The 15872-nt window shown below is 36.5% G+C and overlaps 1 protein-coding gene across 1 annotated transcript in view; it reads right to left on the reverse strand.

The window, feature by feature from the left end:
• Positions 1-15558, reverse strand: part of LOC149219713 (14-3-3 protein 7-like) — a 70015-nt gene extending 54457 nt beyond the window's left edge. The window contains exons 1-5 of the mRNA XM_089384458.1: positions 15249-15558; positions 12983-13289; positions 11798-11885; positions 11529-11638; positions 11142-11290 (exon numbers count right to left, since the gene is read on the reverse strand). Coding sequence (XP_089240584.1) covers positions 11142-11290; positions 11529-11638; positions 11798-11885; positions 12983-13289; positions 15249-15321 — 727 coding nt within the window. The 5' untranslated portion in view covers positions 15322-15558. The remainder of the gene's footprint in view (positions 1-11141; positions 11291-11528; positions 11639-11797; positions 11886-12982; positions 13290-15248) is intronic.
• Between the last annotated feature and the right edge of the window lie 314 nt (positions 15559-15872).

Genomic DNA, 15872 nt, shown 5'->3' on the forward strand with positions numbered 1-15872 from the left:
ATTGATTACAATTATCTGTAATTAAATCTTGAGCCCCGCCAAATCACTTTCCCTATTCCATCCGTGCAACTCAATTGCATGATATCCCTCCGATCTCCTGCCCCCAGATTCAGCGGTGTATCGCACGAATTCATAGTCCGACTGTTAACGACCCAAGAGCACGCGAGATTTGCGATTTTGGTCGAGCGTTATTTGGCTACATGGCAGCACCACGTTACATCGCGTGCTCGCAAAAAATACTACCCGCCATCCAAAAGCGGTGCGATGGCACACAAAACCACCTCCCCATCTAAACCGAAAATTGCCCATTGTTCATTTAATAATTTCCACGCCAAAATGTGACCGTTATCGATTAAAAGGCCGAAAAATCCCCAATTCGCTCTTTTCTTGCATTTTCACTGTAAACCTCTGTTAAGCCGTTTGCGACACCCTGAACCTCTGTGCGACCAAATTGACCACCTTTTGCCGCCTAAAGATGTTGTGGATACCCAATTGAAGCAGCCAATTGACAGTTGAAGCCTCAGTACCTTCTGCAGTTACCATAGAACCCCTCTGCATGCCAAACCGCCAATTTCCAGGTATTCTTGAAAAAAACCAGAACGGCCCTTGAATTTGAAAAATGCTCAGTTAAAATTGAATGGTTAATTAATTGAATTAATTAAAGAAACCTTCCTGAATTGAAAAGAAATCTGTTGTACATCCCAAGCACTATTTCACACATTGTAAATTACCCTCCCATTGTTCCAGAGCTTCCAAGCCTCACTCCTGAAACCATTGAAAGCCTAATTCATATCTGTAAACCCAATTATGGCTTCCCAAACCTCTCCGGACATAAGACCTCTGCAAACCCTTCACCTGGACATTCACCACCTTGCCTTAGCAGGCTGAGACTTTCAAAATAAGGACACTGCTTCCCCCGCCTACCTACTAAAGCTCCACTGTTGGAGTAAAGACAAATTTTTGAACCAGAATGATGACATTCACCTTTGGGAGTCCAACTTGCCTAAGTATTTGTTCCCAAAAGTACACCCATTCCTAGAAATCATCCACTTCTGCCAAGCTTGCTACATTCCCAGTCAAAGAGCAATTGTCACCCCTGACCAGCAAGTTTTATTCACCATCACTGCAGAATCCATTAACCAAATGCTGCAAGTCCAACCAAGCCCAAATGAGACCCCAGTTTCTATTGAAGACTTTCTTGACCTTTATACCAAGTTAGACCTTCCCAAGATAGCCCACATTTTTCAAAATTTCATCATAGAGGAGTGTCATACTCCAACAGATAGTCATCCATATGTTGCCACCATTTTTTCTGAGAAAAGCAGACAAATCATAAACATGCTTTCCTGCATTTTAGGCTACACCTCTGATGAGCATGTGGATGAGGTAGTTCTTGCCTTCCTTTCCATCTTTTGCACAGGCAAGCCTTCTGCTACAATGTATAACTATGCTCAGTTCATAGCAGACATAATGCATGAACAATTCATCAAACTACCAACTGAGAGAGTCTTCAAGTCCTCATCTGTATTGTTTCACATGTTTTTATATTATCAGTCAGACAAGTTTCCAATCAACATTCAGAAGTTAGACACCAAAGGAAACCCAAGATCAGTCATCTACTGGACACCATTGATCCAGAAATTCTCCATTGTTTTTTCCTACAAAGACTTCATTGATTCATTTGTCCATCCAGTTATGAATATGCTAAACAGTAGCCATCAACCCAGGATCAGTGAAGAGATTAAAAGGGTGTTACAGTTGGCAAAGAACAGTAGAGTGGGAGACTAGTATTTGTACTAGCACCACACCGAGATAAGGATATATGGATGCCAACTTGCCCCTTATAAATTGCCCAAATACCTTCCTATGAGGATATTTGCATTAGAGTACTTTAGACAGATTATAAACTCAGATGAGGTTAATTTCCTGACAGCCAAGAAGAAGACTCAATTTAAAGTGAAAAACCAATTGGGCCCCTTTATTTGTAACAATAGGGAAGCTAGACCAGAGGCCGATAAGATTCTACAACAGATGAAATTCAAGAATAGTTTTATGTGGCAATATGACCCTCATGGAGTCATAAATAAACTAAGGCTCAAAGTCAAATTGGGTCCTTTCATACATCATCCCAGGCCAGACATTGAGAGATTTGCCAACCAATCTGAATGGTTGGAAAACACTTTGATAGACATGGACAGTACTGTAGTTGATGTGGAGAATACATTAATTGATGTGGAAAAGCAGATTGATACTAGTTCCTTTCTGCAGGTTCCAGACCTAGGAGAACCAATGAATATTCCTCCTCTTTTACAGACTCCAGCAAATGAAGACAGAAATGCAAAGAGAACCAGGGAAGAAGGTTCTAGTTCAACCATGGAAACCACAGATGAACAATTTGAGATCAGTCACAAGAAGAGGCCCAAGCTTAATCCTGTAACTGAACAAGAAGACACCATTGGAACAGTGGAAATCACTGACACTGATACAATGGTGGACAGGAGCAAAGGCCCAGTAGCTTTAGAAGAAACACACCAGCCCTCTACCTCAAATACCCAACTTATTGAGAAACAGCTCAGCGTTGAGGTCTCTTTATTCACCAGGCCTGTGGATAAAGAAAAGGATATTAAAGATAGGTACAAGGAAATTAAGTTGAGGAGTGAGAATTTGAAGGTTGAGACATATGCCCAATACTTCAAGCAGACACCTGCAAATCAAAATAAATTGATGTCAGCCTTTGACATCAAAACTTAATGATGAACCTTGAAGACAAATGTCAAACCATGCAACTGGCTATAGACAGGTTCATGGTTAAGTTTGATGCTCTAAGGCAGAAAGGTGTGCCAAATCCCTTGGTGATAAATGACAAATTGATGCCACAGGAAGACTACAACAAAAGAATTACAGAAGTGGCAAGGGATCAGGCAGATACTTCCTCTATGAAGGGGATGCCTACTAGAAAGGTTCTATATCAGACATTTGAGAACCTGTTTTACCTCCAACATGAGGTAAAACACCTTTTTGTAAATAAACCCACTTTTGCCAAGTACACAGAAGTAGATGAAATTTACAGGAGGATGGTAAATATTCAATTACCAGATGCAGACACATAGGAAAATTTAAATGACCTACTGCAAAAATACACAGTAAAAGTGAAAACAGCACAGTGAAAGAAAAGTGACAGATCAACCAGATGAAAGAGTATCAGGTAAAGTGTATCAGTACAGTCAACGTGAAGACCAACAGCAAGGCAGAAAATAAACTGCAAAATATTAGAGCATAAAGACAACACAACCAAATAAATAGGGACAGCATACAGCAGTTGAACATCTATCTTTGTCTTCCTGCATGAAGATATTTCTTTCTCCTAGATTAATTCCCAAGACAGTTTGGATATTTTGTAAACTATTTTTGTATAAATACTTCATAATTTGGAGTATTTTGGGTGGATTGTTATACATTTGTAGAGTTGTATTGATCAGAAACCTAAGGGTAATTGTACCAATTTTTCAAGTCAACAGACTACACTGAGTAATAAAAAGATTGCATTACATGATTCATATGTTGAGCTATTACAGTGAAGTATTTTCTTTTGTCAAATTTGTTATCTTCTTATGTATTTCACAAACTTACATGTTACCTAAAGTGAATGAATTAACTGGAAATTTATTTCAGAATTTGATTATGTACACTCTGTCTTGAACAATTAATCATTTTTATGTTTTCTTCTGATATTCGGATCTGAGAATCCTTAATTGATCTCCCATCCCAGTTGACCTCTTTCACTTCCTTCATTATCCGGCCTAAGGAACCCTTAATTACTCCTTGGATCCGATTGAAATCAACTTCACCTTCCAGCCTTAAGATTTCAAATTACTCTACTACCTTGCCCTGTAGACACTATTTTTAGAACTTGATCCAGTCCTGTTTGTCTTGACACTTGACCCCATAGCCCAATGGTAAAAGACATCCCTCTATCCATCTAAGTCAGTGATCTCACCACCAAATCAAAATCAAAACCCAAGTACAATCATAACTAGCCTAAAATCAAATAACTAAAACAAAGTTAAATTATAAAAAGAGAGCCCTCTCTGAGCATTAGGAAGGCTAGATCCTAATCTCCAAAGTTGGTTTGTGGTTACCTCTATCATTTCTTTCATAACAATTATAAAGAAATATTGGAGTGATAACACTAGGCCTAAACCAAGGAAAGGGGGTGGAACCACTAAATTTCACTACCCCCCTTGCAGCAATAATTACATAGGTTCATACACCCATGTCAGAAGGCACCTCTGTGGGAAAAGGCCATGGGATGGAGATAAACAAATGGGAATCAAAATTTGCGCAAGTGTGTCAGTAGCAAATAGAGCCAAATACATAAGGGAAGAGGAGGAAGCCCAATGCAAATCTAAAAAATCAAAGGGTTTCTTTGAACCAAGCTCACAATCACATGCACAAAGAACTCCTTCAGTGTCCTCCCATGGCAGTGGATATGGAGGCACAGGGTCACCAAACATCTCTTTAAAGCGTAGAACCATATCAGATTTCCTTGATGAAGGGTGTAGGAATGATGTGGATTCAAAAGTTTATCAATTTCTCTATGCATGTGGGATACCATTCAATGTTCTTCACTCCCCTTTTTGGCATGAAATGGTTTTTGCCATTAATGATGCCCCTAAAGGATACAAGAGCCCTAGGTATGACAAGCCTAGAACCATTGGACTTGATCATGAAAAAGCAAAAATATCACATTCTTTGAGTAGAATGACAAATTCTTGGACTGAGCATGGGGTGTCCATTGTATCTGATGGATGGACAAATGTAAAAGGCAAGCCATTGATAAGTGTTCTTGTTGTGTCTGTTAGTGGTGCCATCTTTCTTTCAGCATATGATTACTCAGACAAGTTCAAGACCGGCATCAACATTGCAAAACCATTACTTGAAACAAATGAATGTATTGGGCCATATAATGTCATCCAAGTCATCACTGATAATGCTGCTAATTGTAAGGCGGTGGGATCAATTATTGAGGATAAATACCCCAAAATATTTTGGTCTGGGTGTTTGGTTCACACAATGAACCCTTTGATGCATGATATTATTAAGAACAAAAACCAACAATACAAATGGATTGGTGATTTGTACATGAGGCCAACAAATGATAAAATTTATTACAAATCATAGCAATACCCATGGGCTTTTCCGCAGACACTCAAGATTGGAGTTGTTGAAGATTGTGAAGACTAGATTTGCTAGTTATTACCTCACCTTCAAGCGCCTTTTGAAGGTAAGAGAGTCATTGGCTAGCATGGTATCAAGTCCACATTGGCAGGTATTAAAGGAAATGGTTACAAATGCAACGGACGAGCAAGGTTTTGAACAAATGGAGGAGACTGCTCTTGATGGTCAATTTTGGGCACATGTGAGACAAATATTAGAATTCACCCAGCCGATTAATCACATGATTTGTTTTGCAAATACAGATAAACCAGTGACTGGGGAGGTGTATGAGCAAATGGATACCATGTTGGGGCAAATAAAAGATATTGTTCAAAAAGATGATCCCAACTTGTAGACATTGATTCACAATTGTGTGTGTACACGGTGGAATAAACTTAATGTTGCACTACATGCCTTGGCGTATATCCTTATGCCAAAATACTACTCTCCAACTTGGTTGGGTCAACCTACACCTGGGGGGTGGGGTTAGGGTCAAACCCCATACAGATCCAAAGGTATCTAAAGGATATATGGAAGCATTAGACAAGTTGGTACCTGACAGGGAGGAGTGTGCTAATCTGTATCTTGAATTAGGCAGATACTTTAGTTGCACTGGTTTGTTTGGTTCTTTGCATGCAATGGAAGATAGAGACAGATTTGATGCTCTCACATGGTAGGAAGCATATGGCGCCATCGTACTTTTGCCAAAATTGGCAAAGAAAGTTCTCTCACAGGTTGTAAATACTTCTTCTGCAGAGAGGTCTTGGAGCACCTACAACTTCATAAATAATGTGAGAAGAAACATACTCAATGAAAACCAGGCAAAAAGCTTGGTTTATGTGCACCACAACTTGAAGTTGTTGAGTCATTATTGTGATCAGGCTTATGAGGATCCAACATATAAAATTTGGGACAACCACCCATAGGATGATAATTTGGAGGATGACACTATACATCTTGAAGAACTGGAAGCAAAACTTATAAGAGATGAAGATGAAGCAACAACCATGCCACCCCCACCATCCAGTAGTAGTGCTCGAGTTCCAAGTCTTGTTCCTTTGTTGTCGCCTCCTCCATGTACATCCCACATGTGGAGGGCATTTGCCTTCTGGTTCTAATCGTGGGACTATGCGGAAGGAGACTCCTAGAAGACCACCACGACCAGCTTAGAAATCAGACATTATTCGTGGTGGCAAGAGGAAGATGTAGATGATAGATTTACTTGTCTTTTCTAGTTTCTAGTATTTTTCATAATTGTTGACTCTTTCATATTTATTATGATATTTTTTGTAAACAATATATGACAATTTAAGTTTGAAGTATAAAGTTGGCAATTATAACTCATTCATTATGAATTGTGAATATGATGCTTCGTGAAAGTTGAAAGTTGTTTCATTTCATGTTAGATATTCTTTGTTGTAATGGTTACACTTAGCTTACAAGTACAATTTTGGTGATCAATGATGATATATATTGAATTTTGAAAGCTTGAAACTTTAAGATTGATGAATCATGAGACTCAATATGTTGTATGTTACTAACTTGTGGGCATGGTTGATGAAGATTATAACTTCTACATGATTGTTGTTATATGGTTCAATCTATGTTTTTATGGTTTTTTTATATCTAATTCATCATTTTACATGATTTTGTTGACATATATGTATCAAAATATAAAAAAATTAAAAATTAAAAAAAAAAAAAAATATATATATATATATATATATATGCTAGATCTAAGACTTTTGTGATCCATAATGTAGAAGACAGTCTTTTGGATTAATCACATTGTAAGGATTGGGTCGGCGTTTTGAACCAACTAATGTGGTTCATCCTTAAGGCAAGGTGAGAAATCAAACAATCTCAGAGAATAAATAGCATGGATGCATCATTGTCCAGTGTTAGCCGTTCAAAATTAGCCGTTGGTGAAATGCAATTAAAAAATTTATTTGGGATTAACTAACTAATATTTAGTTAGAAACTAATTGTTATGTAATAATTAATTATTTAATATCAATTTAAAATATAATCTAAGGAAGACTTACTTATATAATACTATAAGTTAAGGTTGACCTAATCATTAAAACTAGCCGTTATCATGATCCAATGAATTAGTTGATAATAATATTAAAAATAAATAATAATAGTTTATTTATATAATATTATAAGTTGGGGTTGACCTGTTATAGGTAGAAAACTAGTCGTTGTAATAAAAATAATTAAATTTATATAATAATATTTGGTTAAAAAAATTTATATAATAATATTTGGTTAAAAATTACTTATGTAATAAATTAGTTAATAATAATATTAAAAATAATTAGAAATATTTACCAATTCCACTACTAATATTATCTATGAATAATTTATAATATTATTAGGTAGGTTGACCTATTCAATGTGGAAAAGGTAGGAAGCTGGCGATTATGATATAATGAGTTGGTTGCTCTATATATATATATATATATATATATATATATATATAAAACGGTCCTGGAATCGCTACCAAACTGGGAGCTTCTAAAAATGTCGCTCCTGCTCCCCATTTTCGTTCCCGCTCCCAAGTAACCTTGGACTCGAACAACGGGCAGGTCACGGTTTGTGATCGGGCTCCTTACTTATAACTTCCTTATATTCTCGGTTTTTTTTTGCTCTATCGGGCCTTTTGGGGGTTGTTTATGGATATTTTGGCATCTTATTGCCTCTGTATATTTTTTGTCTGGTTTCTAGACTTGTCCTAGACTTGTTTTGGTATATTTTGGATACTGGTATGGGTTGTTTTCTCCGATTGTTTGGAGAGGCCCGTTACCCTTATTTTTCTCTGTATTTTTCATGGTTACCTATGGTGATACTTCTGTTTTGAGAAAGTGTTTTATTCACTTTCCTCATTATGTTGTTGATTTCACTCACTGTGTATGTTGATCTCTTAGACTGTTCATGAATGCTTCATTGCATCTACTTTGTAACTTTTTATTCACTTAATAAAAAGTTCGTTTTTTTCTGTGAAATTAAAAAAATAAATAAATAAAACAAAAAAAAAAACAAAAATAATAATAATAATAATCTCCTTAACCTTTTTTCTTTTTATGGATTTAATTATTTATTCATTAGATACTCGCATAAAATAAATTAATGCAAAAGGACCTAAAAGACAAAAGACAACAAGATGATAAGAAATGATACAATTAAATGATAAAAAACAAAGCATATGTAATGGCACCACAAAATTATAAAAGGGGAGTTGTCTTACAAAAGGCACCATGGAAGTTAGCCCAAGTGTGTTGATCTTAGAAAATTTTTGTTTTCCTTAATCTAAATCTTAGAATACCTCTTTTTCTTCTATACACTATAGCATTTTTCTTTTCTGGTCTAGGGTCTAAATCTTAGAATACCTCTTTTTCTTCTATACACTATAGCATTTTTCTTTTCTGGCCTAGGGTTTGAATGTTCTTTGTACAATTCCTTTGGAGATGTGACATTAAAATGTGAATCGTTACCATGAGGACAATGATTCAATATTGTACTGTACTGCACATAGCATTAAGTCATCCACCAAGGTTCGTTGTGGATGAAGTCAAGTACAAATTTCAAGGTATTTTCAAAGAATAGTTACTCCTCAAACTCGACACCTACGCCAAAAGAAGTCCGCTCTATAGGGTGTGGCCCCTTGGGGCATGTTTCTCAAAGTAATTCCAAAAAACAAAAAAGGGACAATTGTCAACAACAATGATTTGGTTGTGCTTTAGCTTGTGATGAAACTCGAGAAATGTATATTGCAGATCACACGGGTAGTATGGAACATTACTTGGGGTTGTGGTGAACTTCTCAACATCAGTTGGTAAGCTTTCATTGTACATTGAAGAAAAGTGAACCAAAATTTAACATGGGTAAATAATGTTCAAAAAAAATTGAAGATTCTATCCCTAGCACAAAACCGACACTTCATTAGAAAGGTTGATTGAAACCAACCTTGTTGGATTGACCATGACCTTAAAGGATCCTTTGCTATGCTCATGTGTGGCATAACCAGACCTTCTATCTTAGCTAAGTTCATTCAATGTCAAGGGTGAGACACAAGTAGAAACTATTTTCCACTCTTGACCTTCGCCTGAGGTAAGGGATAACCTTCTAACTCATAAAGTTAAGAGCTTTCACAACCACCATGTGATGAAAAACAAAGGGAACATTCCCTTGTTATTAGTTGACTCCTTGGCTAGGCGGGCAGATTTACTGATTCTGTAGGGGTGAGGAACCTATCTTGCTCACCTACCTGATGCTCTTGCCTTCAAGAATCACAGGTGCCCTGTCACTCACTGCATCGGTTGACAGCTAACAGAAGTATGAAATAGAATAGTAAATAAACTATTTAAACCTTCTTGCTAAAATCACTATATTAATCACATGGAATGAAGTTAACATTATTATAGGCTGTTGCACGGGTGTTATTTGCAAAAATAAGTTATTATTATCTAAATAATCTTAGAGACATGCAAGATAATAATGAGTTACTAAATTGCACAGAACTCTGCCACTTCATTGTTTATGCAGAATTTTCTCTATTGGCAATAAGCAGCGTAAAAAACATTTGAAATACTAAATAGGAGTTACTGCAAAAACTTCTAAAATGGGCTAATATAATCACAACCTAGAAGGAATGAACTAAACCAAGTCCCATCCATATATGGAATCACATTAAGAGTATGATCAAATTCTCGGATCTAAGGAATTTTAAACCATTACTATTTTCTAGAACTGAAATCAAAGTGAATTTTTGAGTTATTATCTGTGGGTGCAAAAGAATCAGGTGTAGAGGTTGATGATAAGAATAGAAAATAAAAGCACCTATCATCATTCACTCCGTTACATACCTAAAATATTTACAGTGTACACTGACTATATTTTACACCAAGCAAATTTTAGACTGATACATATCACTGTTCAACTATCATTCAAACTACATACCAAAATTCACAGCATCAAGGGATTTCATATGGGTAATAGATGTCTGACCTCTAACAATGCCACCATAGAAATTGTGAAGAACTATTGTATGAGGTACTATGTGAGGTTTGTACCATTTTATCAACAAGAAATATATCCAGTTATATTTCTAGCTGAAAAGATGTAATTTATTTGAAAGTGTGTTCTCATTTCCCGATGGAAAATAAAGATTATTTTAATATTATAATGTTTTACAATTGAAGTATAACCACTTTAACTAACAGCCTGGTTTGATTTTATCATAAGATCATAAAACTCTTGGATTGCCCTTTATTATAAGTTTATAAATTTCCATAAAATTTCCTTGGTAAGGAGACATTAGCAGATACATCTTTTCACTAACTCGATCCAATCATAAGGGTTGATGAACTTAGTATTAGACGTGATTGATAAATCAAGCTCAAAGAAACTAAGTCAATTGGCTTTAACTGTAACTCTTTAGCTAAAGCTGCATGATAATGTCAAATACACTACATAGCTGAGTATTTAGTGTTGGTGTGTGCAGTTGTTGATAGATCTGCGTGTACAAAATGAAAGGCACTAAAATTGGTTGTGGTTCCAATGTTAGCATAGCAGTTTCCTGAGTTTCCTTGAAAGGATAGACAAGAATAGGTTCCTTTTCCCTCTTGTAAAAATCATGCATTATATAATTGCAATATATTTTGTTTGAGCAAGAATTTTACAATAGCTATTAACAGATGTAAGTTAAATGACATGTTTGGGACAATATCTGAGGCACTTTTTCCCTTTAATAGATTATCAACCTGTAAATGAATGTTATAAAAGGTCCTAGCACTAATCCCCCTCAGGTTCCAAATATCTACTCGAGTTGAATTAGAATTTTTGGTCATTTTAATTTCTCACTTCGAACATGTAAAGTGAATGTGCTATCAGCCTATCTCGAAATCAACGTCTGAACTAACCTCCAAGATCTTCCAAATCAGAACTCCACAATGTAAGATTGTCTCTCAGCAATTGCATTATTAATGTGCTGTCCTTGTATGATTCTTCACTGAGAGTATCAAGCTCTGCAATGGCTTCATCAAATGCTTGTTTTGCCAAGTGACATGCTCTGCAGCAAACCAACCAAGAAAATAGATACCACACTGGACAGTTAGAAGCAATTAAACTTATGTGTGTATTCTACATAGTTGAAACATGCAAATGTAGGCACAAGATTCAACAATTTGAAACATCCAACAGAGCTTTGGAGGCACATTCCAACATTTTAGCCGTAAAGATATCAGCAAACCTAATAAAGCATTTACTATTACCAAAACTATAAGACTGCAACAACCACCTGACCTCACCTTTCAGGAGAGTTCTGAATTTCATAATAGAAAACTGAAAAGTTTAGTGCTAAGCCGAGCCTGATTGGATGTGTGGGAGGCAGATCTGTAGCTGCAGTATTTGAAGCAGCCTACAATAATACAAATTAACCTTTATTCAATATATCCAAAAACACCCATTTTTTTATATATTATTGGAGACCTTTTAGTCTTATAATTTTATCCGAGTACAATCATACAAAGAAAATATAAAGAATCTTTTCTAATACTATATATTTTCCTATCTCCACCTCGTAAGCCTTCAAAGATTGATCAGCAATCTCCTTCCTTTCATTTCCAGATTTAAATTCAGCAAGATATCGGTAGTAATCGCCTTTCCTGATATAATCATAAAGCAATATACAACTCAGAGCATGAAAAACAAAATTGAATAAACCTCTTCCTTTAACTATTATTATAATTTATGATCAGTGTCCATGGGGGCAGATCACCATTCACTGTGTTATAAAGTATGATGTAAACTATGAGATTCAAGGTTCAAATACCTTATTGATCAAACAAACAAAAAATAAAAATAAAAATCTATTAATCGGATCAAAATTTGTACAATGCAATTTACACTAACAATAAAACAGGTCTCATCAAGCAAACGACAAGAGCATCCAAATTCTCCTAAGAACCTAGAAAATAATGAACTAGCAACAAGACTGCCACTAAAGCTGCACAGAAAAACTGCCATATGGCAAGTTGCAAATGCTATAAACAAAAGAGGCCAGCTGGCAAGCAAAAAAAGAACTGGATATCATGCCATGTCCAGTGGAGGGTCATCCTTGTCCTTGGGGGTGGGCATCCTTCTGCAGCCAGCTCCAGAACAGTGATTATGGACTCCCATCATTGCACTGTTCAGGCTACAGATGGCTTTGCAGTGTAAGAAATATAAAGAGCCAACATCAGGAGCTTGTCATTCAGAAGGATGAGTCGATGGGGCAGTTGTGGTGCTTTCCTTGGCACTCTGGAACAGCTCTACCAGCATGGTAGAACAAGAAGAGATTTCAATATCCAAGAATTAAAACAAGCCTGCACGCAACAATTCATAAGCATATGGCAGACTATACAGACATACAGATCCGCCTAAAAGTCCGTCCTTCGCATGCATGCATTATAAATAACTGCAATATATTGTTCTTGAGAAAAGAAGTTGATAATGAACATAATCTAAACTCAAGGGATTGGAAAGTTCAAAAGGAAGGATTTTGGTATCTTGGCAAATGTTAAATCCTAGGTTAATTCTTCTGATACATGCCATAGCATTGTACCAAAAAGAGCTCAAATAAAGATATTCTGGAGGGGTAAATAAGACATGCCACAAGCAAAAGGTCCAACCATTGAAATGATTTAAAGCAGAAATATATGCATTCAGTTGTTAAAAACTTGTTCACACTATAAAGCAACTAAGGACTCCATAACAAACTTACATCTTATAGTAAAATACTGTGGACTCTCCTGAGGTAGAAGAAGGAAGGAGATGATCATCAATAATTGACAGAATGTCATTGCAGATTCTACAGAGTTCATCCTCCACCTTTTGTCGGTAATCCCTGATCCTTTTCGCGTTCTGCTCATTTCCCTTTGCTTCTTCTTTCTGCTCAATGGAGGACATAATCCGCCATGATGCTCTCCTGGCACCAATAACATTCTTATATCCAACAGAAAGCAAGTTTCTTTCCTCTACAGACAGCTCTAGATCCAATTTGGCAACATCCTTCATTGACTGCACCATCTCTGCAAAGAGTCATACAGTCCATAAATACAATCAATGACACCAAGCTGGCAACTGAACATGCAAAAGTAGGCCCAGAAATCGAAAGATTTTTTGACTGAATGTAACGCCATCTGACTCCATAGTCGGTCAATACATTTAAGCCACAGTAGTGATATATATAGATAAAATACGGTCACAATTTTATTAAGTTTTGGGGCGATTCAGTTACATTCACCATATACTAAATAAAGACCGCAGTCAGTTGCATGGATTCTGCATGCAAAGCTCCCAGTCCCAAGGGTGAGAATATTCTATTTGAGAAATTGGAACCTCAATTATCTATCGATCCCAGCTTATTGCATTCTTCTGGTGGCTAAATTAAATCAACTAAGCAAGGAAAACAGTCTCACATACTATTACTTTGCTCATTATTTTGATAAAGCTTTATCAACTGGAATCCACGAAACCAAATTATAGTGAACAAACTTTCTCAAAATTCAGTTCATTTTTCTTGGCCAAACAACTAATCACAAAGACACAATAAATTGTTCCCCATTGACAACTGAAAATATAAATTCAATTAAAATCTGAAAATCCAGGAGGAAATCCATCGGCATTGAACAGTATGGATCACTGCAAATAAAAATTTGGGAACAAATGTCATCCAAATCTAAACACAGAATACTGCATAAAACCAATTCCAATTTCAGGAAGGGGGATAAATGCCCCTCTTCACCTGAGTAACAAATCCCTTGGCCTGTTTCAGAATCCTAGAGGTCTGGGCCCCTTTTCTTGTAGATACATTTGCCTTTTATAATCAATTTCATGGCTAGAAATTCATGTTTTCAATCTTCAGCAGGACATGTGGCCTCACACATGCCATATGCTCAAGGCTATTGTTTTTCATCCTTGTGGCCCTTTATAAAGCCAAATGATGTATCAGAAGGTCCCTTCTTCTATACAGGACCTTTAACGTACCTTCCTTGGGTGGCTCCTACACATGAATCTGTTGTTTTCAGTCTCAAATTGGAGAATAGTACTTGATAGACTTTTTGTACAACTTTGTAGCGAGGGCCCCTGGGCACTAAGAAGGTCTTGATTCTTCATAATGTTGACTCTGTTCCAACATAATTTAGTTTATTTTCAGTCTCAATTTAGGGAATAGGCCTTCATAGCCTTTTTCTACAACTTCAAAATAGATGTCCCTAGGATCTAAGAAGGTTTGACTCTTTACATATAAGCTCTTAACTTTATAATAAAGTTTTAGGTGCAGGCTCGACAATTGTAACAGGCTATTTCTGAGAAATAAGGTCTTCGTGTACCTTGGATTCCCATGCTTTTGATCTCTGGTTTTTGCGCAGTGGCTTCGGCCACTGGGTTTGAGTTAATGGTTTTGCTAGGCCAACCCATCTGAAAATATAGGTGTGTTGTGGTCAATGTATACCAGACACTGCTTTTTATACCAACTTTTAAAACGAGTCACTTATGTTTTCCTTAGTTTGTTCTGCACCTGACATGTTCATGCATGCATTCATATCTGCAAGGCGTCTAAGTTTCTGCGGATTTGAAAATTGGTCTAATACATGTGCTGAGATCATACTATTCTTAGTTTCTGTTCAAACGATAAAACGAATGCATTATTAACTTTCAGAAGCACTGTTCGGTCTCGAGATCAAACGCCAACAAAGCATCCCATCCAAACAAAACATAACCCAACCCCTAAAGGTATCAATGGCCAATGCCCAGACTATAATACGAACCCTATGATAATCTGATAATGAAACATTAGAAAATTTAAATCCGAATCTAATTAACGATGCCAATAATAATATAAACCCTGATCCAAATAACAATGTCCATAATGACATAAACCCTAATCCAAGTACGAGGCCCATGATAACATAAACCCTAAGCCAACTTCAACAAAGAAAACAAACCAAACGAAGCAGCAAGTTTAGAGATGTCCTAAACCATCTTACCATCGTAACGCTCGGCCTGCTCGGCTAACTTGGCCATGAAAACATGGCTCTCCCTCTCTTTCTCGGCACTCATTTTCTCTGGCTAAATTAATCGAATTGAGATCGAAACTCACAGCTACTGCAGCTACCACTCACAAGGAAAACATACACGAAGCACCAACGAAAAATGGATCCATCAAATTTGCCAAATTTGCCAAAATACTCGTAAGCCCGGTCAATGTGGGTTTTAATCTTGACAGATCATGCTGACTAGATGGGAGATATCGTGTCCTGCGCGGGTATAGAATCCGCACCCCCGTCACCCACTAACGAGGAAGGAAATCCCATTGTAGGGTAGGGACATGCCACTAACGAGGAAAGCGAATAGGAAATGAAATGATATTTTATTTTAATCTAGGATAATCGGTAGGCTGCTACTATAAACTTTAAGGATGAAATGATATTTTAAGGTTCAATGACTAAAAATAGTATATGAGACTATTAATTTTTTGTTTTTGGTTTTTTGCAATTCAATCATTTTCTGATTCAAATTGATGATGAGCTGGCCTGAGCTTCCAACAATCCCTCGCTAAAAAGAAAATGCCAATAAACTGATGCTAACATGTTATCATAACTTTTTCTGAT

The sequence above is a fragment of the Pinus tabuliformis genome, chromosome Q (genome assembly GCF_031772625.1).
Source record: "Pinus tabuliformis cultivar Carrire ecotype Pingquan chromosome Q, CPIR1, whole genome shotgun sequence".
Classification (NCBI taxonomy): domain Eukaryota; kingdom Viridiplantae; phylum Streptophyta; class Pinopsida; order Pinales; family Pinaceae; genus Pinus; species Pinus tabuliformis.